Genomic DNA, 23,965 nt, shown 5'->3' with positions numbered 1-23,965 from the left:
TGCTTTATTATAGAACCACTAATAACCTCACCGGTTTCATTTACTTTCATTTTCCATTTGACCTATTTTTGCATGATTGTGTGTATGTGTTTGTTCAGATTAGTTATGTGTTCGTGATTTAGTTAACTAAAACTTTAACTCACATTCATGTGTGAGTTTTGATTCTGGTCGCTACTTGTAAATGAATGTCCCTTTAAAGATGCAGTCATGCTAAGAAAGTTATGTTTCTGTGGCCACGAAAAATATCCTCTCTGAGAGTTGATAGACGATCCATACTGAGTGTTCGCTGGACGAATTGATTGATATAATTTAATTAACAAGATAATTAATTATTCATATTTCCCTTTTGAGCTGATTTGCTACACCACACAGCCAACCTTTAGAAGCCCCTGACACTCAACCTGCCCACGTGAAACTCAATGCTGATAAGCTTATGAAGAGCTCGCATGCTCTGAACAATTTGGGTCATCGCCAGAGCGCACATATCTAACTAATTCATAATGACATTTGCTATTTATATCATTGATTTTCAGTTTTTTGCAGCCAAAAACTTAAAAGTTGTTAACAATACAATGAGTTTAAATGTAGGGGAAATATAGCAAAAGATTAAAAATATGAGATAGCCAATGCAGATATTTGATATTGACATTTTACTTTTTATTTAGAGCCAATTAAACGTTCAGTTCCTTGCTGTCTACAATCTGACAGTCACATCAAAACTTCACTGCTGAGCTTGAACAGCCGTCATGAAAATGACTGATTACTGACAAGAATTTAAAAATTAAAAGATAAATACATAAAAAAATCAAATGTAACCCTGATATGATTGACGTGTTTGCCATTTAAAAGCAATAATGTGTATTTGAAGGTTGGATTTCGTAAAAATGTGCAGCGAGCTGTTGAGAACCACATCAAATGAAAATATTTTAGAAGCTTCTTGAGCCACAAAAAGATGTAACGCTGTCTGTAATTATAACCCAGAAATATGGCTTTTGTTCATTGATCTTATTAGGAGCAGCTCCATTGACTCTTTTGTTCCCAACAAGCCCACAAACATAAGTACACATTGAATCTCGTTTTTGTTTGTCATTTATTTACTATGCTTGGAAAATATATTTGAATTCATCAACTTTAGCTACTTATATTGTGCATGCTGAGGCAATAAATGAAAAAAAATATATAATAATAATAAAGGCGATAAGACGATAAGGCCTGAAAAAAGAGAAGCCATTCAAGCTTGCTGAAGTGACAAAGAAATATTAGAAGAACCTGAGGAAGAGTGAAAGAGTCTTTCCCAGAGAGATATCAGACTTTCTTAAAGGAAGATACAAGAGCAGGTAACAGGGACCATGATCAGATTAAAGTGTCCCTATGATTCCTGCTGAAAAAGGTCAATTACTTAAGCTGTAATCCATATTTATCCAATTTGATCTGCAGTTCTTTAATTAGGTTGGATGATTAATCAAAATTTAAACACATTTGAAGTGTTTATTTAATAAAATATGAGACAGTTCTATTAGAAAAGCATTGTGGCCTTAATTGGAACATGTACCTTACAAAACCACTCCAGACTTTTAATTAAATAAAGCAATTTAATTTTGTCAGTTCCTGACAAAACATAACATGAGTTTTTACTCTTCAAAGAAATACCCACTTTAGTGGAACACTTGAATATCTATTAAGAAAACATGTTCAACTAAGATTTGGGTGAGCTTAAGGTCACTTCCCACATTCATTAAATATGACAAAAGGCCTGATGGATTTCTTCAGTTTGCTCGACTACAAATCACACTGATCATCATATATTTCCAACACAATATTTCTTAGTTGTAAAGTGCATGTCTCTGCAACACATAACTAGGTTAGGACATCTCTCTAGCTTTTTTAAATGATTTAGGAGACCAAGACCAAGTCTTGTATTTTGAACTGTAAGAACAAGAGCAACATAACTCAAACTGCTCATTTCTACACACTTAAGGGGCTATACACACAAAATGTGTTTAACCATTCCACTGCGCTACTTTTCCATTGATTTTCAATGCAAACACGCTAGACGGACGTGTTTAGCTGTTGAGCTCACGTCTCGCATCTTTTGCAGTGTCTCGCGCATGACTCAGCATTTTAAAGCATAGTGCAAAGTTAAAATAAGTTCAACTTTTTAAAAACCTTGCATTGACTTTTCTGTTCCACTGACCGGCATCTTGCGTGTTTAACCAAAAGTAGGAACCTCTCACTGAGTGAAAGGTGACAATCAGAAGTAATACAGGTCAAAGGTCAAGTTCTCACCTTGTTGTCACTGATCTGTTTGGTGAGCGGCTCTCGGCTCTGTTGCAGCAGGTTATGGAAATGCATCTCGTTTTGACCAATAAGAGCCTTCACATTCCGCCTCTGCTCCTCCCATTGGTCGCTGTGGCCGATCATGTGGTCCAGCTGCAGAAGCCGCGCCTCCACGCCGTACTGTGTGTTGTCCCATTGGCTGCGGACCTTCTCCACTGACACACAGCAGGAAAATATTAATTGCTGCAGTCCATTTAAAAATGTTTATTTAATTTGAATGATTTTTTAATCGCTTTGAATGAATGATTCAATGACTCAAAGACTGCACTTGTTTCATTACTAGATGAATCAGCGTTTTTGAACAAATCTCTTGAATGAATGATTCAATGACTCACTCATAAAGACTTCACTTGTTTCATTACTAGATGAATCAACGTTTTTGAACAAATCTCTTGAATGAATGATTCAATGACTCACTCATAAAGACTTCACTTGTTTCATTACTGGATGAATCAACGTTTTTGAACAAATCTCTTGAATGAATGATTCAATGACTCACTCATAAAGACTTCACTTGTTTCATTACTAGATGAATCAACGTTTTTGAACAAATCTCTTGAATGAATGATTCAATGACTCACTCATAAAGACTTCACTTGTTTCATTACTAGATGAATCAACGTTTTTGAACAAATCTCTTGAATGAATGATTCAATGACTCACTCATAAAGACTTCACTTGTTTCATTACTGGATGAATCAGTGTTTTTGAACGACATTTTAGTAGTCATTTGTCGCCACCTACTGGTGTAATGATTGTAATCGATAAAATCGTTATTTGAAGTGCCATGTTACTTTCCAAGGGTGATTTGCTCTATTTTGCACTACCGTAGTGTTTATATCTGAACTATACACGTTTATCCCAGTACTTCTTTGATAATATGAATATTTTTACAGAAATAACCATACAGTGTGGTTGAAAGGACTGTTTGTGAAGCTGTTTCACACCTATATGTAAGACAACTGCTCTCTCAGCGGCAGCGCCAACACAGATCTGTTCACTGTGATTTCATCAAAGGTTTGATAGACACAGACGAATCGTGTCAATTATGAGAATCGAGATCACAATCTCTTAATCATGCAGCTCTAAGGCAAAGACTAAACATGAAATGAAGATTAAGATGATGTATAATATGCTCACGCTTCTCTGAGATGGAGGTTCGCACATCTAGGTTGGAGGTTTTGTTCTTGATGTTTTGTGCCAGAGTGATGATGTCTTCCAGCTGTGGATGTCTCTGCTCTAGATCTCCCTTAGTCACCTACAATCACAAAACCGGGGTTTTAAAATGGCCAGGGTTTAGCGGCCCAGACGTTTTCTGTAATCGCTCAGGTAGGGGGAAGTGAAACTTCAATATCTTCAAAGTAAAGGCAAACACCCTCTCAGGTCTAATTCTGATGTCCTGACCTGCAGGCGTCCGATGGTGGTGCGGATCTCATCTTTGTCTCCCACTGTGACGATGCTGGATTTGAGCATCTGGTGGATGAGGAGGAGCCAGTCCGCCAGCTCCGTGGCCGTCTGGTTGAGATCAGTCGGGCCCACCAGCTCTGGGCTGTGATGGCGCTCCTCGCTCAGCAGACTGACCATGTGAACTGGAGACGCCATACTCGCTGAGAGACACAGACACAATCCAAACACTCAGTTAGATCTGGAAGAGCAGCGTGAGTGTCCATTTCACCTGTCTGCACAGCACTCACTTGTGAAGTGCTGCTGAGACACTTGTTTTGTCCATGGAGACAGAGGCTGTTGTGGCGTCTCCTTCAATCTGACGTCCAGAGCTTTCCAATCTGCGGCCAGCTGTTCGATTTTACTCTGCACAAACACACACACACACATCATGCTCATTCTCATCCACCTCTCTATTCATGTGTACTTCAGACCGTTACCATTTTGTCTATTTAAACGGGGAAAAATCCAAGATAACATCAGTAAATTATGGAGTGCCACAAGGATCTGTGTTAGGCCCTCTACTATTTTCAAAATAATTGCTGCCACTTGGTTAATATTTAAAGAGAAAGTGGAATTATTTTCCACTGTTTTGCCTATGATACTCAGTTATACAATTCATCACGACCAGATAAAATCTCGAAATAACCCAAGTTGAAAGAGTGCGTTAAAGATATAAAATACTGGACGGCCTCTAATTTTCTTCTCTTAAATTCGGCGGAGGGATTACTTATTGGACCTGTTGTATTTGGTGTTGTTTGATAAACACCATCCCGAATACAAAATCTCAACGGTTATTACTGTTATGTCTGTCAGAACAGACAAACTGAATATGAAGACCAGAATGAATTTCAATGCAGGACATTTGTGTTGGTGTAACCTGTCACGTCAAGCTCAATTCATTACGGTAAAATTATTTACAACGAAAAGTAAGTGAATTGAAGCTCAGCTCAGTTTAATTTGTTGGGCGACACAAACCTTTTCCTGTGGTAAAAGTATCTGTTTCCTCTGGAGCTCAATAGAGTAAGACAACAACTCCTCCAGCTCTCGCTTCTGCTCTCGCATGGACATTTCCAGAACCTACACACACACACACAGACCAGTCAGATCTCAATACTAGACAATAAAACGTGTTATTAATTTATAAGATATCGTGGTTTCATTGGGATGACTACCACAACAGAACAAAACGTCCTGGGAAAGCTTTAAACAAAAGGAAGTATTCACCCAAAAATTTTAATTCTGTCATCATTTACTCTCCCTGATGTCGTTCCAGCACTCTGAGTTTCTTTCTTCGATCGAACACAAAAGAAGACATTTTGAGAAATGTGTCTCAGTGTTTTTTGTTGTTTAAACAATACAAGTCAATGGTCACCAAATCTGTTTGGTTACTAACATTCTTCAAAATATATTTTCTCGTGTTCAGCAGAAGACAGTCATAAGGGTTTAGAAGGACATAATTAAATCAGAATAATTTAGTGTGATTTCTGGAGGAACTTTAAAGGTGTCAAACCATTAAAACATCCAGCAAGTTTCATAGTTTAAAACATCCTTCTCATTATAAACAAAGCTAATTTTTATATTGTGGGATCTGTAACATCACACAGGGAAATATATTTGCATATGACCGCCTTCAGATCAAGACATCGACGAATAGTTTTACGTCATCGCACCACAGGCCCCGCCCACTGGCATTCAGTCACTTAACGGCTGACATTTGCCTACACTTCAGAAGGATCCCAGCGTCCCAAACAAGTTGATGTTAAATGTTAATCAGCTTAATTGTCAATATTCAACATAAACATTTACTAGAATGCAATACTGTTAAACAAATTATGACAACAACAAAAACTGAGTATTACAGTTCTAAAGGCCATTAATGACTTTGCAGCATTAAGGCCCTTTCACACTGGACGCGATTTTTACGCACGAATAATTCGCGCGATGGTTTTATTTTTTGATCAGCTGTTTGTGTAATGAGTGCTTTCACACCGAACGCGAATGTGCTGCGGCGAAAAAACGACTTTTTTTTTTTTCGTTTTGATGTCGATTTTTTTTTTCTTTTGCGGCGACAGAAAAGACTTCAGCCAATCGCATACTACAAGGACAATGATTGTGTGGCGTAGCATTGCCAACCAACTCGGTTATCACGACTGTGAGTATGTTGTGTGATAGTTTTAGTTGTTGTATAGTCCTGTGCTGTGTTAGCCTGGCTCCGCCCTCCTACGTACTTCCGCTCAATTTCATTTTCCTTCAGTACTACGTCTGGGACTGCTGTATATTCTTAGGTTTCCAGAAACAATTTTTTTGTAGGACCAATCAGCGAATAGAGGGAGTGGCTGAGAACGATGACGTTGATGTGATCACAGAGAGAAGGAAATGAATAGTGGAATAAAGTTGTTTTTTTTGTTTGTTTTTGCGCATAAAAAGTATTCTCGTCGCTTTATAAACTTTATAAAAGACAGACATCTTATTCTAAACATAATCCTCTGATCATTCGGACGACCACACGTTAGCGATTGGCTATGGCAGATCCTGAGTGACTCTGGGCAGATCCAATAGTTTTGAACTTTAACAGGGAACCCGCCTACAAATAAGTAAATGTTTCTCAATGGAGCGAGGCCAGACTCTCTGTACAAATGAAATGTACGAGAGTCTGGTAGAACCAGGCTAGTGCTGTGTAGGCTAGCAGGCTAAACTACATTTGGGATAGAAAGCTAATCGTCAAAGATAGAGATAGAGACCGTGTTTACGCGGCTCATGTGATGGGTTTTGACGCGAACTATTCGCACACGAACTATTCGCATTTTCGTTACGCATCCAGTGTGAAAGGGCCTTTACATGGATGCTAGACCATGTTAGTTAATACTGACTGGTTCATTTTTTTACTGACAAGCCTTAAAGGAGCCACCCCTTTAAAACAGATCATTTCAGACAGAGGGTCAGAAAGAAGGTTGAAATGAATAGCTTTTCCGCACATTTGTATTTATATATATATGGTCTGACCTGTCTCTCAGTGGGTGTGACGTCACTCAGAGACTGGCTGGAGATGTAAACCCAGTCTCCCAGTCTGTTCATGCGCTCCTGGAACTGGCTGTAGGACGGCAGCCGGGTCTCGTCCTGGACCTGTGTGTGCGTCTGCAGACGGCCCTCCACCTCACGCACCTTATCCAGCAACTTACCACTCACCTTTAAACACACACAATGGCACTCTTTACACATCATTATCACAGCCATTTCACATAAAGCAGTGGTGACAGACCAGTATAGGAGCCAGGCAGATTAATCAGCATATAAATGACCATCCTGAGATTGAGCCTACTTTGATTACCAGAAGAGTGCCACGGCCAGATTTACAATACACTTGAATTGAATTTTCATAAAAGTTGTGTTTATTTGTAAAGATTATCGTAACGAACAAAACCTGTAAGAATCATAAACTTTTGTTAGTCTTCTGCAATAATACAAAAATCCTATTGGGTTTTTGTTGAGGGAACCAGAGTGATGCAAAAGTACGGGTTGGCCTACAAAAATACATCATTACTGCTGCGCTCTATTGTGTGTGCCTCATTTGACATCATTAAATTGTACCCACCAGACAGCAGAGTAGATGTGAAAACATGAGGGCGACACAAAAAGAGATATTAAGGTAGAGAGATTGAGAGAGAGAGAGAGACTTTGGTGTGTTTGTGTGCAATGGAGTTGTTTCGTACTTTACTCCAACTGATGTTGATCTGCCTTATTTTATTCACATGAATGTCTCTGTCCTGAGGACTCAGACTGGAGTTTGACAAGATCTGAGAGCCGGTTTTATTCAGCCATGACAACGTCTCATTCTGACCATCCATCTCCTCCGTTAAGGCCTGAGAGAGAGAGAGAGAGAGAGAGAGAGAGAGAGAGAGAGAGAGAGAGAGAGAGAGAGAGAGTAGTGTGTTAAAGCAGACATTCTGAGGCACTAGCAGCAGTTTTAGAGACTAATCAATTAAAATTAGCGTTTTAGTGTGTGTTTACAGGATGTATTTAGAGTAAATTTACACTACTGTTTAAAAGTCTGGGGTCAGGTTTTTGGAAAACATTTTTTTTTTTATTCAGCAATAATGTTTTAGGTCAATCAAAAGTGATAGTGATAACATTTTTAATGTTACAAAAGATTTCTACTTCATAAAATGCTGTTCTTTTGAACCTTCTATTTATCAAAAATCCTGAAAAAGTATCCGTTTCCACAAAAATATGAAGCAGTTTTCAACATTGATAATAATCAGTAATGTTTCATTGAGCATCAAATCATCATATCAGAATGATTTCTGAAGGATCACGTGACACTGAAGACTGGAGTAATCATTGAAAATGAAAATTCAGCTTTGATTAAAGGAATAAATTACATTTTACAATACATTCACATAGAAAACAGTTCTTTTAAATTGTAATAATATTTCTCATTATTACAGTTTTTACTGTATTTGCTCAAATAAAAGCAGCTTTGGTGAACAGAAGAGACTTTTTTTCAAAAACATTTATAAAATCTCAGCGACCGCAAACCTTTTAACAGTATATGTTTGAGTCACTAACTAATGTGTCCTTAAAACATTTTTAATAGAACTAACTTTGATAAACTAAATCAATTATTGAAGTTTCCACTAGCTTGTTTAAGTGTAAACTGTCAATCTTAAACTATGAGTCATTTAGATCATTTTGGAAATGTTCTGTTCAGTCCTCATAAAATGTCTTAACTAAAAACAGCTACATATAGTATATTAAACAAAATAAACCAAACAAGTAATCCAGTACTAAAACTAAAACAAAATTTGTAAATAGTATTAAAATAAAAATAAATGTAAAATGCAAAATAATAAGAAATAAAGTGTAAAAGAAATAAAAAAAATCTCTATATAATAGGGATGCATTGACACCAGTATCGGTCTCGAAAAGCCGCGTCTCTGACAGCGATTGAATACTGAATTGAATTCTCTTTCACATCTTCTTGCGCTTGAACTGAGTAATTCACACACGATTATGTAAAACGCCCATCTTGGACAGTATCCTAGTAAACACAGTCGGTCATGTCTTAAGTGAATGTAAACAGTTGAGAAATAAAACGCATGTGTCTCAGTATATTGGATCCGTTCATTCGGTCTTAAAGGGGCAGCAGCCTAATAATCCTGCTTCTGTGTTTTAATATTAATCAAACAACAAAAGACAAAGAAATCACTCACTGCTCTTGACTGAATGACTTTTATAACTTTATAAAGATCCATCTATATTTAATTTATACAGTGAAGACTACGCGGTATTATTTTACATTTGATTACTTTATTCAGATTCTGTACATGAAAACTGCTGTCAGACCCACCTGAAAAACAACTTTTTTCATATTTGTTCATATATTGTATTTATTTGTGCTATATGTAATTTGATTATTTGTTCTAATTTTATTACTGACTGTTTACTTGTCTTTAATTATGTTTTTAATAATGTTTTATTATTTACAATACAGTACATTTTAACATGCATAATTAAGCATTAAAACAAATTAAACCAATGGATATGATTCATATTCTTTTGGTTTCTCTACCTAATATATTTAAAAATTACAAATGCAACGAAAATACAAGTATCAGTGATTATCAAAAATAAAAGTATCGATACAGCCTCGTTCTGGAAAAAGTGGTACCAGTGCATCCCTAATATATAATATAATTAATGCATATTTAAAAAAATAGAATAGCTTGACTGTAGTCAGCTGATGACGCAGGTCAGTGTGTGTGTTTGTGTGTGTGTGTGTGTGTGTGTGTGTGTGTCGAACCTTGAGCTCTCTGAGGTTGTTGTCAGTGGCTGAAACGGGCAATGTTGCCACGGTAACCTCTGTGCGCTCCAGCCACTGGGTCAGATCAGCCGTCCGCTGAAACACATCCATCATGAGCGGATCTCCACCCATCAACCTACAGCAACATCATTCAACATCAGAAACGGATGCCTCTGCAGTGGACATGACACGTCTACACACCCTTGTTATAAAAGCTGATTATTGTGATGTAAAAAAAACAAAGATAATTCAAATCAGAACTTTTGCACCTTTCATGTACAAATTACAACCTACGCAATGCCACTGACAGCCAAAGTGACATTTCAGAGAAAAAGTAAGTGAAAAACGTGGAATAACTAAATGCATAAGTGTTCACCTGAACTAACACTTAGTTGAAGAACCTTTTTTATTACATCACAAAAAACAGTGTGAAGACTTCATGTCCACTGTACATATATTGATTTGTGATTTTGGCTGGTGTGTGTGTGTGTGTGCGCTGTGGTGATGGTAACCTGCGCTGGCGGTCGCACACTTGTCTCTGGACGCGTGTCCAGCGGTGTCTCAGAGCGTCCAGCTTGTCCTGTAGCAGAGCGGCGTCAGGGGACGACACCTGACCGATGATGTGCTCGCCAGACCCGCTCAAAACCACCATCACAGACTGATGAGAGGCCAAGCCCTCCTCCAGATCCTACACACACACACACACACACACACACACACACACACACACACACACACACAAAGACACTGGGGTTAATGGACAGTTGGCCTGTGAGTGTTTAACTGATAAACATGACGTTGGCAATTCTCTTCATATGCAATTGAGGGCAAGAAATGTGCCTGACCTTAATTTGTATTGGAGGACAATTTCACATTCAACTCGCTCTCTTTCAGCACTTTCTACACACACACACACACACACACACACACACACACACACACACACACACACACACACACACAGATGCAAGCACACACATACAGACACACACAGACACACACACACAGACAGACAGACACAGACACACGTCACAGACACACACACACACCTGCCCTCAAAAGCTCTCCCAGACTGTGAAACACACTTCAGCACGTGTGCGGCGTGAGTCTAATGATAATGTCCCGCTGGAGTTTTCAGTGTGTGAACTGAAGAGGAAGAGGCCAGTGTGACTCCTCAAAACACTCAATACACACATCAGTGGAACAAACATGGCGGTTGATGCCGGCTTATTTTGATCATACGCTAGAAATTATTTCTTTTTCATTTTAATTGCGAGTTAGACGTGCTCATTGCCTAAATTATCATATAATTATCACTCAGTTATGAATCGGTGACTCACAGAATGTTGAGTGATCTCAATTAACATTCATGATTAAAGATTACTCCCCTCTATAATTATGTTGTGTGATGTATATTCCTGCCCTTCTGTTCAGAGTCTGACATTATGATGACTTTTACATTGACATCAATGCAAGTGGCAGATGCTTTTATCTAAAGCGTATCCCAGCTGTAGATTTGATGGGAACTGAGCCCATGTTGAGCTACAGGAGAGGCAACCATCATGACACCAAACGATCCTACCGTTGTTCCAGTCCAAAACTGTTGAGTACTGTAAATAAAAGAGTCTGGTAGCTGAAATGTTTTATTGGGATTTGAACCTACAACCTGCTGGTAAGCAAATCTTTAACCAATGTGTGATTATAGAACGGATGTGTGACCTTCGACCTCTGACCTGTTGTTGTCCCCGAGCGCGATCCAGGTCCAGTTCCCCGTCGGGTCGGGTCGCGTCCGCCAGGATCTGTTCAGTTTCGCTCAGCCACTGCGAGAGATCGTTCATGTCACAGTGGAACTGCCTCCACTCCTCCACAGCTCTGTCAAAACACCTGCACACACACACACACACGTCAGCACAAGATGAAACATGATGATAACCTCACATCACTGAATTTCATTTCTTCAATTAAACAGAACGGCAGTGTGTGTTCGTTTCGACTCGTTTCACTCATTCTCAAGCGAGAGATGTATCGTAAATCTAGCAGCCTCAAGTACTCAATATCAGCATCAGAAATTCATTTCTCTGAGAGTACCGACACACACGGCTGGCCGAGCTGACGTTCAAGTTCATCATAAGATCACATCTTAACTCTTTCCCTGCCAAACACGGAATTTTCCATGTTTCCGTGTTTTCAGTGTTATACCACTGGGGGCGCTATGACGCATCTTCTGAAAGAGTCCTGCTTTTTGCTCAAAGTTTAGCTTTTTTATGAAACTTACCCATATAAAAGTGTTGATAAAAATATAATACATGAAGCTGGAATCATTTTTTTGTTGTTGTTTAAAAGCAGAGGGTTTGTTCTTACTTTTTATATATTGCATGTTTAGATATTCATACAACAAAATATTCTATGGACCATGACATTTTTGTGAAAATGATCAAAAACGCTGCGCTGGTGGGGAAACAGTTATTGACATCTTAATATCTGACAGATCACTGTGCAAAAAAGCATGCAGGTATGAGCTAATTCAAAATATGAATTAATAGTATATAAATAATAGTGAAATCACACCGCAGTGTGTGTTGTGTTGGTGATTCTGGAGAGCGGTTTTGGCTGATTAACCCTTAACATTTTTGGGGCGCCAGACTCGCCTGTACTTTTCTTTGCTTTTCTAAAAGTCATCAGGTGCCGTATATCATTTTAAACAGGACAACTTGGCAGTTCCATCTAGATCATGTAAAAGTTTTACATTTATTTTGTCTGAGAATGGATGAATTTACCAGAATAAAGAAGTAAAAAAAACTGTGACTGTGAACTCAAACAGAACCTCCTGAAATTTGGATTTTGTTTTCCTTTAGCGAGTTATACTAGGATGTTTTAGACTTCCAGATGAAATTGTGTCTACATGTAACAATCCCCAAGCAAGTTATTACAACATCATTACAGGAAAAACATTATTAGTGAAAAACTGGTGTTTTTTTATCACTGACAATGCAGATGTGTCTCAAAAAAAGTTCAGTAACTAAAGTAATTAAAAGAATTGTTATATAATAACACTGAAGCAAAAGTGACTTGCTTGGCTCCGCCACTTATTTCCGTCAGAATCGATTCCACCAGGACATCGTGCAGCGACTCGTTTGAAAACATACATTTCAATGCCTCATCTGATGTGCGCCGCTGGTGTGCACTTGTTTTTTGGTTTGTGATGTTACGCTTTGCAGAGAGAAAATCTGTTATTTTGTGTGTTTTCATGCACACAAAAACTATTTTCACTTTGTGTTTGTTCAAATTTCCAAAGAAACATGCTAATCGCTGGTTCAAAAGACCAAAACCGATGTTTATTGGTTGAGAGGATGACAGTTTCAACCAATCTGGGCACAGGGGTGGGACTACATCGTTCCTGTTTGACCCAACAACAAACCGCATGGGTTTTCTGACGAATCAAAGCTGATCAAAACATGATGACAATCACTTTCACTACAGAGATTCTGAATGTCCGACTATGTGATACCACTGAAAAGTCGGGAAGATACTCTTTTTAAAGCACACAGAGTGGATAAGTGGTTCAAAAGTTATTAAACATTTAAGAATAATATTCATGTTTAGCCACGGGTGGCTGTCTGGCTCTTCAAGGGTTAACTAAAGGAACTGGCCTGCTGAAACTACTAAAATAGAGGAACCTGCTGTTTTCATAAACTAGCTAAACTAGCAACCTTCTTCATCACAAACACTTTTCTAACTTGAGCAGGTTTTACTGGTGAACAACATGGGTAAACTGGTGGAGCAGTGGAGGTCGACTGGTCTTTGATCAGGGAAGTATGTCAGCGGGAGCTGGATGATACTGGGCGAGTAACTGGGTCACATTTCTGTCTAACGGTGTGGAAAACTTCCTGTGTGACTGACTTCTGACAGAGACGAAATCCTGCTCACCTTCCAGAAGAACCTGTCTCTTACATTATTTACTGAGCTTTGAAGTGGATCTCAAGGAAACATGTCTGGGTCATATTTCATCCCAAAACTCTTAGGAAATATATAATGAGTTATATTTTGTATGAAAACAAATTAAGCTTATTTTAGGCCTATTTTTGCATTATGACATTATATTCATGACAATCATATATTGTCCAGTAATCCTAACCCTAACCCTACCTTTAACATTAAAAATTACTTATGACTTTTTTTGCAATTATAATTCTAAAAATTATTCTCACTAGATTCTATACAGCCATCATCCTGTCCAGTGAACAAAAAAAAAAACATTGAAGCATTGTTGTTATTTTTGTATTAATTATATACTATCATAGTTACTAATATTTTGAATTTGCTTTTAGTCTTATATTTTCAGTTTTCACAAACAAAATGAGTTGTTTGCAATTTTGTAAAGTGCCTTTTTTAAAATATGATTTAAATTATCATTTTTAAAATATATTATTTTATTTCCTTTTATTTCACGTGTAGTTTTAATTTTATTTCCAATCAGTAGTGTTTGTGCTTCAACTTAATTCGGTTAATTTCCAAGGCAACACTTAAATATTTTTGAATATTTATAAATTACTTTCGCTTTATTTAAAATAAAATGTTTTACTTAACAATAATAATTTTGTAGAATGGAGAATTGAAGAGGATGTGCTTAACTGTCAAGATGATAATGATGTCATCAAAAAACATTAAAAAAAATAAAAAAATCGTGAGATATGGCATATTCTTGGCACCATGATGTATGTTTATGGGCTTGTTCTACAATGTAAAGCCATTAAAAAAAAGCCATACAAAAAAAATTAAAAAATAATATGTGATGTAATAAAAATCTTTGTTAATAATCTGTAATAATTAGCATTGGTGGAATTATTCATTATTTTAATTTTGCTTTAAGACGTCTATTAGAGTTTGATGTTTTTCAGTATTAATGAAGGGTTCAGAAGTGAGATGCTGGTCTCGGTTTCTCTCTCATCCTCATACATTAATAATATCCAGGGACTAGACACATTTCTCTCCGGATTCTCCTAGACTCGGAGCCCAAGCCTCCAAACATATTGAGAGGGTATATCCCCCTCCCAACTAAAATTCAGATTAGGACATGGACTGTTATGGGTTTTTAAATTATTACATTTACCGACCCCAATTCTGAATGCATGGTTACATCCTTCCCTGGACTCCTCCATTAGCATGTTACGAATGGGCAAAATAACATTAGGAAATCTATCTCCAATAACGAGAAAATGAGGAAATGGTAGCTGGAATCCAAACTCTATCAATCCCACTGCAAACAACACACACACACACACACACACACACACACACACACACACACACACACACACACTAAAGAAAGAATAATCACCTTCCTCACAACTAAAGACGTTACAGAGTTCAAAACTATGTCCATCATTGGTTAATTTAATAATTTTCAACATTCAACGCAAATTAAATACAAAACCTTTTTTTTTTTTTTTTTCAGGTTCACTTTGTGATTATGGGCCATAACGGGGAGATGCAGAAAAACAGGGAATTATGGGAGAATGCAGAGTCATTCGGGACTCACCCTTTCCTCTGGCTGTACATGCGGTTGACTCTGTCCCACTCTGAGTTCAGTTGTGTCAGGGCATCAGATATCTGTGCCATCTCCTGTCTGGAAGCTTCCAGAATCACATCGGGCTGGCGCTCATTAATCACTTCAACCTGCTCACCCAACCGCTCCAAACTCTCCTTTATACTCTACAAACAGAGACACAGAGAAGTCAATACAACTGAAAACACCCATTGCTCCACTCAGTGTTGTCTCTATATCAGACTTCTCATGAACAGGAAGTTATTATGGTCAACGGTGCAGCTTTATAACTTTACAAGTAGATTGTAGCTTGACAAGCTAGAGTTTTGAAGTAGTTTCCCCAACACTTGTACTAGTATACTGATATTTGGACGTCATGGGCACTGTCTAACCCTGAGCGTGTCCTCCTGGCTAGAGAAGTCCTCAAACAGTCCTCCGCTGAGCTCTGAGGAGTTCAGGAGCAGCTCGTTGTCGGCCATAGCCAGCAGAACCTTATTAATGTCCAGCAGATAGTCGGACGGGGAGACGGATGTGCTCCCCTCGCCCTGAGGAGAGAGGGATGACTCTGATCTCTGCGGAGGAGAAGACGTTGACTCCAACACAACTTCAACAACCGGCTGAGTTTTGATAATATGAAGCTCCTGCAGAGAAACAGAGAGAGACAATAGTGAATATAAGAATCTACTAGAGTGATACATTTGGTGCTTTCACACATTCAGCCTTTGCTAACAATGTAAAAGCATTTTGTTCATAAGATGTGATGTGGAAATGTCAGCAAATCAGCTGTCAATGCTGTAATGTTGCTGTAATACAGCTGAAAACATGGTGTTGAAAGTTGCAGTCGTAAACAGATGTAGCATAGCCTTAAACATTTCTGTAACATAGCATAACAGCCTTGACATAGCCATATAATAGCATAACACTGCTTTAAACATAACAGGCATCATTACTGTAGCAGAGCTGTAACAAAACATTAAAAAAAATGTAAACTGTTGTTACAGCCTTAAAAGAACCAAATAATAGCACTAAACACTAAAACAAACATTGCAGTTAAAATAGCCATAACAGCCAAAAATACTGTTGTAGTAAAACTGTAACAGTTGTAAACACTGTTGTAGCACAGCTAACACAGTCAAAACATTGTTTTAGCAGCTGTAAACATAGCCAGAATAATTTCTGTTACACAGGCATAAAGACAGCTGTAACAAAGCCGTAATTGCTCTAAACACCGTAAGATAGCCATTATACATTAGCCATAACAGCTGTAAACACTGTTGTAACAGCCATACATATAGATGTAATAAAGCCGTAACAGCTGTAAACACTGTTGTAACAGCCATAAATATAGCTGTAACAAAGCCATAACAGCTGTAAACACTGTTGTAACAGTCATAAATATAGCTGTAATAAAGCAGTAACAGCTGTTAACACTGTTGTAACAGTCATAAATATAGCTGTAACAAAGCCATAACAGCTGTAAACACTGTTGTAACAGTCATAAATATAGCTGTAATAAAGCCGTAACAGCTGTAAACACTGTTGTAACAGCCATAAATATAGCTGTAACAAAGCCATAACAGCTGTAAACACTGTTGTAACAGTCATAAATATAGCTGTAATAAAGCAGTAACAGCTGTTAACACTGTTGTAACAGTCATAAATATAGCTGTAACAAAGCCATAACAGCTGTTAACACTGTTGTAACACAGCCATAACAGAACTAAACACTGCTGTAACATAGCCGTGTTAATCGCTGTTAACACTGTTGTAACATAGCCATAACAGCTGTAGACACTGTTGTAACAAAGCCGTAACAGCCATAGCTGTAAAAAATGATAACGGCTGTTAACAGCGGTAAACACTCTTGTAACACTGTTGTAACAAAGCCGTAACAGCTGTAAACACTGTTGTAATAGCCATAGCTGTAAAAAAACGATAACAACTGTAAACACTGTTGTAACAGCCAAAAATATAGCTGTAACAAAGCCATAACCGCTGTTAACACTGTTGTAACATAGCCATAACAGCTGTAGACACTGTTGTAACAAAGCCGTAAAAGCCATAGCTGTAAAAAACGATAACCGCTGTTAACAGCTGTAAACACTGTTGTAACACTGTTGTAACAAAGCCGTGCTAACCGCTGTTAACAGCTGTAAAAACTGTTGTAACAAAGCCGTAACAGCTGTTAACACTGCTGTAGCAAAGCCGTAACAGCTGTAAACACTGTTGTAACAAAACCGTAACAGCTGTAAGGACTGCTGTAACAAAGCCGTAACAGCTGTAAACACTGTTGTAACAAAGCCGTAACAGCTGTAAGCACTGCTGTAACATAGCCGTAACAGCTGTAAACATTGTTGTAACACTGTTGTAACAAAGCCGTGCTAACCGCTGTTAACAGCTGTAAACACTGTTGTAACACTGTTGTAACAAAGCCGTGCTAACCGCTGTTAACAGCTGTAAACACTGTTGTAACAAAGCCGTAACAGCTGTAAACACTGCTGTAGCAAAGCCGTAACAGCTGTAAACACTGTTGTAACAGCCGTAAGGACTGCTGTAACAAAGCCGTAACAGCTGTAAACACTGTTGTAACAAAGCCGTAACAGCTGTAAGCACTGCTGTAACAAAGCCGTAACAGCTGTAAACACTGTTGTAACACTGTTGTAACAAAGCCGTGCTAACCGCTGTTAACAACTGAAAACACTGTTGTAACAAAGCCGTAACAGCTGTAAACACTGCTGTAGCAAAGCCGTAACAGCTGTAAACACTGTTGTAACAGCCGTAACAGCTGTAAGGACTGCTGTAACATAGCCGTAACAGCTGTAAACACTGTTGTAACAAAGCCGTAACAGCTGTAACCACTGCTGTAACAAAGCCGTAACAGCTGTAAACACTGTTGTAACACTGTTGTAACAAAGCCGTAACAGCTGTAAGCACTGCTGTAACAAAGCCGTAACAGCTGTAAACACTGTTGTAACACTGTTGTAACAAAGCCGTGCTAACCGCTGTTAACAACTGAAAACACTGTTGTAACAAAGCCGTAACAGCTGTAAACACTGTTGTAACAGCCGTAACAGCTGTAAGGACTGCTGTAACAAAGCCGTAACAGCTGTAAACACTGTTGTAACAAAGCCGTAACAGCTGTAAGCACTGCTGTAACAAAGCCGTAACAGCTGTAAACACTGTTGTAACACTGTTGTAACAAAGCCGTGCTAACCGCTGTTAACAGCTGTAAACACTGTTGTAACAAAGCCGTAACAGCTGTAAACACTGCTGTAGCAAAGCCGTAACAGCTGTAAACACTGTTGTAACAGCCGTAACAGCTGTAAACACTGTTGTAACAAAGCCGTAACAGCTGTAAGCACTGCTGTAACATAGCCGTAACAGCTGTAAACATTGTTGTAACACTGTTGTAACAAAGCCGTGCTAACCGCTGTTAACAACTGAAAACACTGCTGTAACAAAGTCGTAACAGCTGTAAACACTGCTGTAACAAAGTCGTAACAGCTGTAAGCACTGTTGTAACAAAGCCGTAACAGCTGTAAACACTGCTGTAACAAAGTCGTAACAGCTGTAAGCACTGTTGTAACAAAGCCGTAACAGCTGTAAGCACTGCTGTAACATAGCCGTAACAGCTGTAAACACTGTTGTAACACTGTTGTAACAAAGCCGTGCTAACCGCTGTTAACAGCTGTAAACAGCTGTAAACACTGTTGTAACACTGTTGTAACAAAGCCGCGCTAACCGCTGTTAACAACTGTAAACACTGCTGTAACAAAGTCGTAACAGCAGTAAACACTGCTGTAACAAAGTCGTAACAGCTGTAAGCACTGTTGTAACAAAGCCGTAACAGCTGTAAACACTGTTGTAACACTGTTGTAACAAAGCCGTGCTAACCGCTGTTAACAGCTGTAAACACTGTTGTAACACTGTTGTAACAAAGCCGTGCTAACCGCTGTTAACAGCTGTAAACACTGTTGTAACACTGTTGTAACAAAGCAGTGCTAACCGCTGCTAACAGCTGTAAACACTGTTGTAACACTGTTGTAACAAAGTCGTGCTAACCGCTGTTAACAACTGTAAACACTGCTGTAACAGTGTAACAGCAGTAAACACTGTTGTAGCAAAGCCGTAACAGCTGTAAACACTGTTGTAACAAAGCCGTAACAGATGTAAGCACTGTTGTAACATAGCCGTAACAGCAGTAAGCACTGTTGTAACAAAGCCGTAACAGCAGTAAGCACTGTTGTAACAAAGCCGTAACAGCAGTAAACACTGTTGTAACAAAGCCGTAACAGCAGTAAGCACTGTTGTAACATAGCCGTAACAGCAGTAAGCACTGTTGTAACAAAGCCGTAACAGCAGTAAGCACTGTTGTAACATAGCCGTAACAGCAGTAAGCACTGTTGTAACATAGCCGTAACAGCAGTAAGCACTGTTGTAACATAGCCGTAACAGCAGTAAGCACTGTTGTAACATAGCCGTAACAGCAGTAAGCACTGTTGTAACAAAGCCGTAACAGCTGTAAACACTGTTGTAACAAAGCCGTAACAGCTGTAAACACTGTTGTAACATAGCCGTAACAGCTGTAAACACTGTTGTAACATAGCCGTGACAGTCAAAGCATTGCTGTAACAAAGCTGTAACCTCCATAAACAGTTGTAACTCAGCTGTAACACAGCCGGAACTATTCTAACAGCCATGAATGTAATCATAATAGTCATAATATAACCAAAACATAGCCATTATCATTGCAGTAGCCGCCATAAACATAGCTGTAACAAAACTGGAACAGCCATAATGTTGTAATAAAGCCTTTACAAACAGAACATAACCATAATCATTGCTGTAACATAGCCATAAGCACAGCTGTAGAAAAGCTGTAACACATCTGTAAACAATGTTGTAACATAGTCTTAACAGCCAAAACTTAGCTTTAACACAGCCATAAGCATCGATGTAAAATAGCCAGTGCAAAACCATAAACATAGCCATGAACACGGCTGAAACAATGTTGTAACTTAGCCTTAACAACCAAAACATAGCTTTAACAAAGCAATAAATGTAACTGCAAAATAGTCATAACACAGTTATTATGGCCATCATAAAATAGCCATAATATTGAGCATACATAAGGTTAGGATGTGCTGATGCTACAAGTCTTTTTTCAAAGAGTGGAACCTAAAGCAGGGTTTTAACATCAAATGTTCTACTTATAGACATAACATAAAAAGCAACAGTAAATGTAAATTTGTATATTTCATTCATACACATCAACACAGTGGACTTTCAACTCAAAAAACTGTGGCCCACCAGTTTTTCAAATAGTAGCAGTCTACTATTTCTGAAAGACCTTTTGGGTAAATTACATCTTTCAAGAGTTTTTTGAAAGAGTTTTTGGTGATTTATCTGCATAGAAGCAATACCTGTAAGAAACCGAAAACAGCTGCCAGACATGTTAATACCGCAATTTAACGGTTTGCTTCTGTGAAAGTGGCTTGAAACTCGGAGCGGGCGTTACGTGTTTGACATGTTAAGAGTGCATGAAATGACCTTGTATCGTGTCTGGAGCAGCAGGAGTCTCCTGTGGATGTCCTCTCTTCTCTCCTCGTCAGACACACACAGCAGAACCTCCTCTCCTCTCCCCAGCACCTCCTCAACATGTGCTTTCTCCTCGGCCAGCTACAACACAAACACATCAATGCTTTAATATAGATGTCTGCTGTTATTGGAGCTGAAGTTCAACACTCCTGTTGTGTTTGGCTCAATTCGGCCCCTATACGATTTTGTCATTTTGCTTGAAACACTGGTTCTACTACTTACTTCTTTGGATTTTGTGAATACTTTTCATTTTGGATCACGAATGCATGCAAAGTTTCAACACATTTGAACAGACTTAGGAACAAAAAAATGTTGTTAAAACTTCTGTGTTGGTGTCATACTGACCCCTCCACTGGTTTCTATTCTATTTGCCAAAAATCAACACTTTGAAATACAGCAAAGAGTCAGGTAAAAAATAAAAAAACTTTATTGTAGCTTGTCAAAAACCAAAATATGAAATATATGAGAACTCATTAAATGTAATACTCAAATTTTACTTGAAATTGAAGACTCGTCTTTGGAATTGTACAAACCAATGTCCTGAACCGTTTCTTTATCTAGTTGAATTTAAAGTTCTCAAAAAAAGAACGAAAAAAGAAAGCTAATTCTGAACATAAAAATATGTGGGTCAAAATGACCCCTAAAACAATAGAAATAATGCAATAGAAATATTTGGGAATTAAGAAACTAAGTTTCTTTTGCTTTTGCAAATTATTTTATTTTGTTGGCTAGTTATTATTTTATTTTTTTATTTGCCAATTACGAGCTTATATCACACAATTTAGACTTTTTTTCTCAGAAGAATTGTCATAAACTTGCATTTAATAATGAAGAAATAAAAGTCAAAATTACCTTTTTTTTATTTACTTTTTTTATTCCATGGCAGAAAACAAGCTTCTAATGGGTGGCGTATATGATGCATGTGTTAAATAAGGGGTAAATCAGAGGTGTGTGTGTGTGCGTTACCCTCTCAACATCAGGTGTGTGTGCGTGCGTGTGTGTGTGTGTGTGTGTGTTACTCTCTCGTCATCAGGTGTGTGTGTGTGTGTGTGATGTGTGCATTACCCTCTCATCATCAAGTGTGTGTGTGTGTGCATGTGTGAGTGTGTGTTCGTTACCCTCTCGTCATCAGGTGTGTGTGTTTTGTCCCGTTGCTCCAGTGCTCTGACAGTCGCCTGTATGTCTGACTCAAACAGCAGCAGCTGAGAGGAGGAGAGAAGAGGGGCAGATCGAGCGTCTACCTGCTCCTGCTGTGGATCCTGTGTGACCTCCAGACCAGCAGACACCTGCACACACACACACACACACACACACACACACACACACACACACACACACACACACACACAGTTAGCACCCGCTGACGAGTGTCCTCTCGGGCCGCTGTGAGCCGTGGGCATGTCTCACCTGAGCAGAGCTGATGTGCTGCGCCACCTTGTGGAAGGTGCGGTTGAGGTCGTCCAGTTTGGGCTCCACCAGCTCTCTACACGCAGGACCCCTGCTGGTCATCAACATCACTGCCTGATCACGAGCACTGTCCACACGAGCACTCATGCCCTCCAACTCACACAGCACAGCCTGTCAGACACACACACACAGCTTTAACAACAGCATGACAACATCACAAACACAAACTCACACTAATGCGTCAGCTAATACATGTCAACCGAGTGTTGTTCACAGGACACATTCGCTTTTCTGGACAACCGGGCAACTACAGGTTACACACAACTACAAATGATTAGTCATGTGAACCCTAGTACACACACAGTGATCTTTAATCAAAGTGTAATTACTTTCTCTGCCTCTGAAAAGCAACAATATAAACACACACACACTCACACATACACATATACACATTATATATTATATCCAGCTGAATATTAAGTTTCACCCGAATAAAGCGAGTGTGTGTGTGCTTTGACCTTGGTCATTCTCTCTTTCTCCGCTGCAGGTTTCTTCTCCATCTCATCCAATCGGATCTCAGTCTGATAGAGCCATGTGCTGATATGAGCCAGATTCTCATCAAACATCTCCACCTCACGCCTGTGATTCTACAACACACACACACACACACACACACACACACACACACACACACACACACACACACACACACACAGGACTTGAGACAGCATCTCTAGCTAGTGTAAATGTGCAATACATTTAATAAACAAAAATAATCAAAATTGCAAAAGTTATTTCATTTAATCATTATTTTGCAGTTAAATGTAATTAGCCCATTCATTTTTACCTCTGTAAAAATGTGCATCTAGTATTGATGCATTTAATTTAATCTTTCAATGATGTGGGAAAATGCTAAGATAACTTTTTTTTTTATTAATAATAATACTAAAAGCATTATTATTACTACATTGTAACATATTTTAACACATATAATATACAAAACATACTATAAAAATAAAAATGCTGTCCATTCATCATTGATGCTTTTAATTCCTCTTTTAAGAATCAGAAAAAGACAATAATAATAATAATACTACCTATTATTATTCCTACATTATAGCATAATAAAAACATATATAAAATTTAAAACTTAAAATAAAAATGTTGTTCATCCAGTATTGATGCATTTCATTTTTTTTTTATAAATAAACTTTGATTTGATAATTGTCTTTTAAGGAATAAAAAAGATAATACTAATGTGATTCATATATATTATATTATATTATATTATATTATATTATATTATATTATATTATGCTCATAAGTGATATTTCAGACCAGTACAACTTTGATGTTAATTAAATTCTGCCAAAAAGACAGCTAATGACTGAAACATCCCATGTGAATTGAATTTGCATATAAATTAATAATTATGAAGGTCCTCCCTCATCATTTACTGTGTGTGTGTGTGTGTGTGTGTGTGTGTGTGTGTGTGTCTGTGTGTGTCTGTGTGTGTGTGTGTGTGTGTGTGTGTGTGTGTGAGAAAGTAATTTTAAATCTGCCCAATAACAAAGCCAGTGGTTCAGATGGTGTTACTTACGAGAATCTTAAAGCCACAAAGCAAACATCTTGTTACATATTGAAAAGCATATTTAACACCTGTTTGATTAATGGCAAAGTCCCTAGTTCATGGAAGGGATCACTCATTCATAGAATACCGAAGAAAGACAATGTACCAGAAGATCCCTCAACATGGAGAGACATCTCTCTATTACCATCTGTATACAAAGTCTTTATGAAGTGTCTGCTTTCAAGAATATTACCTTGGCTGG

General features: G+C 38.3%; 1 protein-coding gene across 5 annotated transcripts in view; it reads right to left on the bottom strand.

Moving 5' to 3' along the window:
* The window catches only part of utrn (utrophin), a gene marked incomplete at its 3' end in the record, with an annotated part of 241,125 nt that overhangs the window by 142,594 nt on the left and 74,566 nt on the right, over positions 1-23,965 (bottom strand). For all 5 annotated transcript variants that reach the window (XM_081386596.1, XM_081386598.1, XM_081386599.1 and 2 more), the window contains 16 exons: positions 22,652-22,780; positions 22,134-22,304; positions 21,845-22,012; positions 20,679-20,807; positions 15,521-15,769; positions 15,123-15,295; positions 11,317-11,467; positions 10,096-10,271; positions 9,584-9,719; positions 7,494-7,643; positions 6,787-6,969; positions 4,759-4,860; positions 4,032-4,146; positions 3,742-3,944; positions 3,478-3,595; positions 2,287-2,492 (listed from right to left, as the gene is read on the bottom strand). In XM_081386596.1, the coding sequence (XP_081242722.1) occupies positions 2,287-2,492; positions 3,478-3,595; positions 3,742-3,944; positions 4,032-4,146; positions 4,759-4,860; positions 6,787-6,969; positions 7,494-7,643; positions 9,584-9,719; positions 10,096-10,271; positions 11,317-11,467; positions 15,123-15,295; positions 15,521-15,769; positions 20,679-20,807; positions 21,845-22,012; positions 22,134-22,304; positions 22,652-22,780 (2,559 nt within the window). The remainder of the gene's footprint in view (positions 1-2,286; positions 2,493-3,477; positions 3,596-3,741; positions 3,945-4,031; positions 4,147-4,758; positions 4,861-6,786; positions 6,970-7,493; positions 7,644-9,583; positions 9,720-10,095; positions 10,272-11,316; positions 11,468-15,122; positions 15,296-15,520; positions 15,770-20,678; positions 20,808-21,844; positions 22,013-22,133; positions 22,305-22,651; positions 22,781-23,965) is intronic.

The sequence above is a fragment of the Scardinius erythrophthalmus genome (genome assembly GCF_964197995.2).
Source record: "Scardinius erythrophthalmus genome assembly, chromosome: 15".
Taxonomy (NCBI): Eukaryota; Metazoa; Chordata; class Actinopteri; order Cypriniformes; family Leuciscidae; genus Scardinius; species Scardinius erythrophthalmus.
The sequence above is the reverse complement of the archived record's forward strand: the minus strand, read 5'-3'. Positions and strand labels throughout refer to the sequence as shown.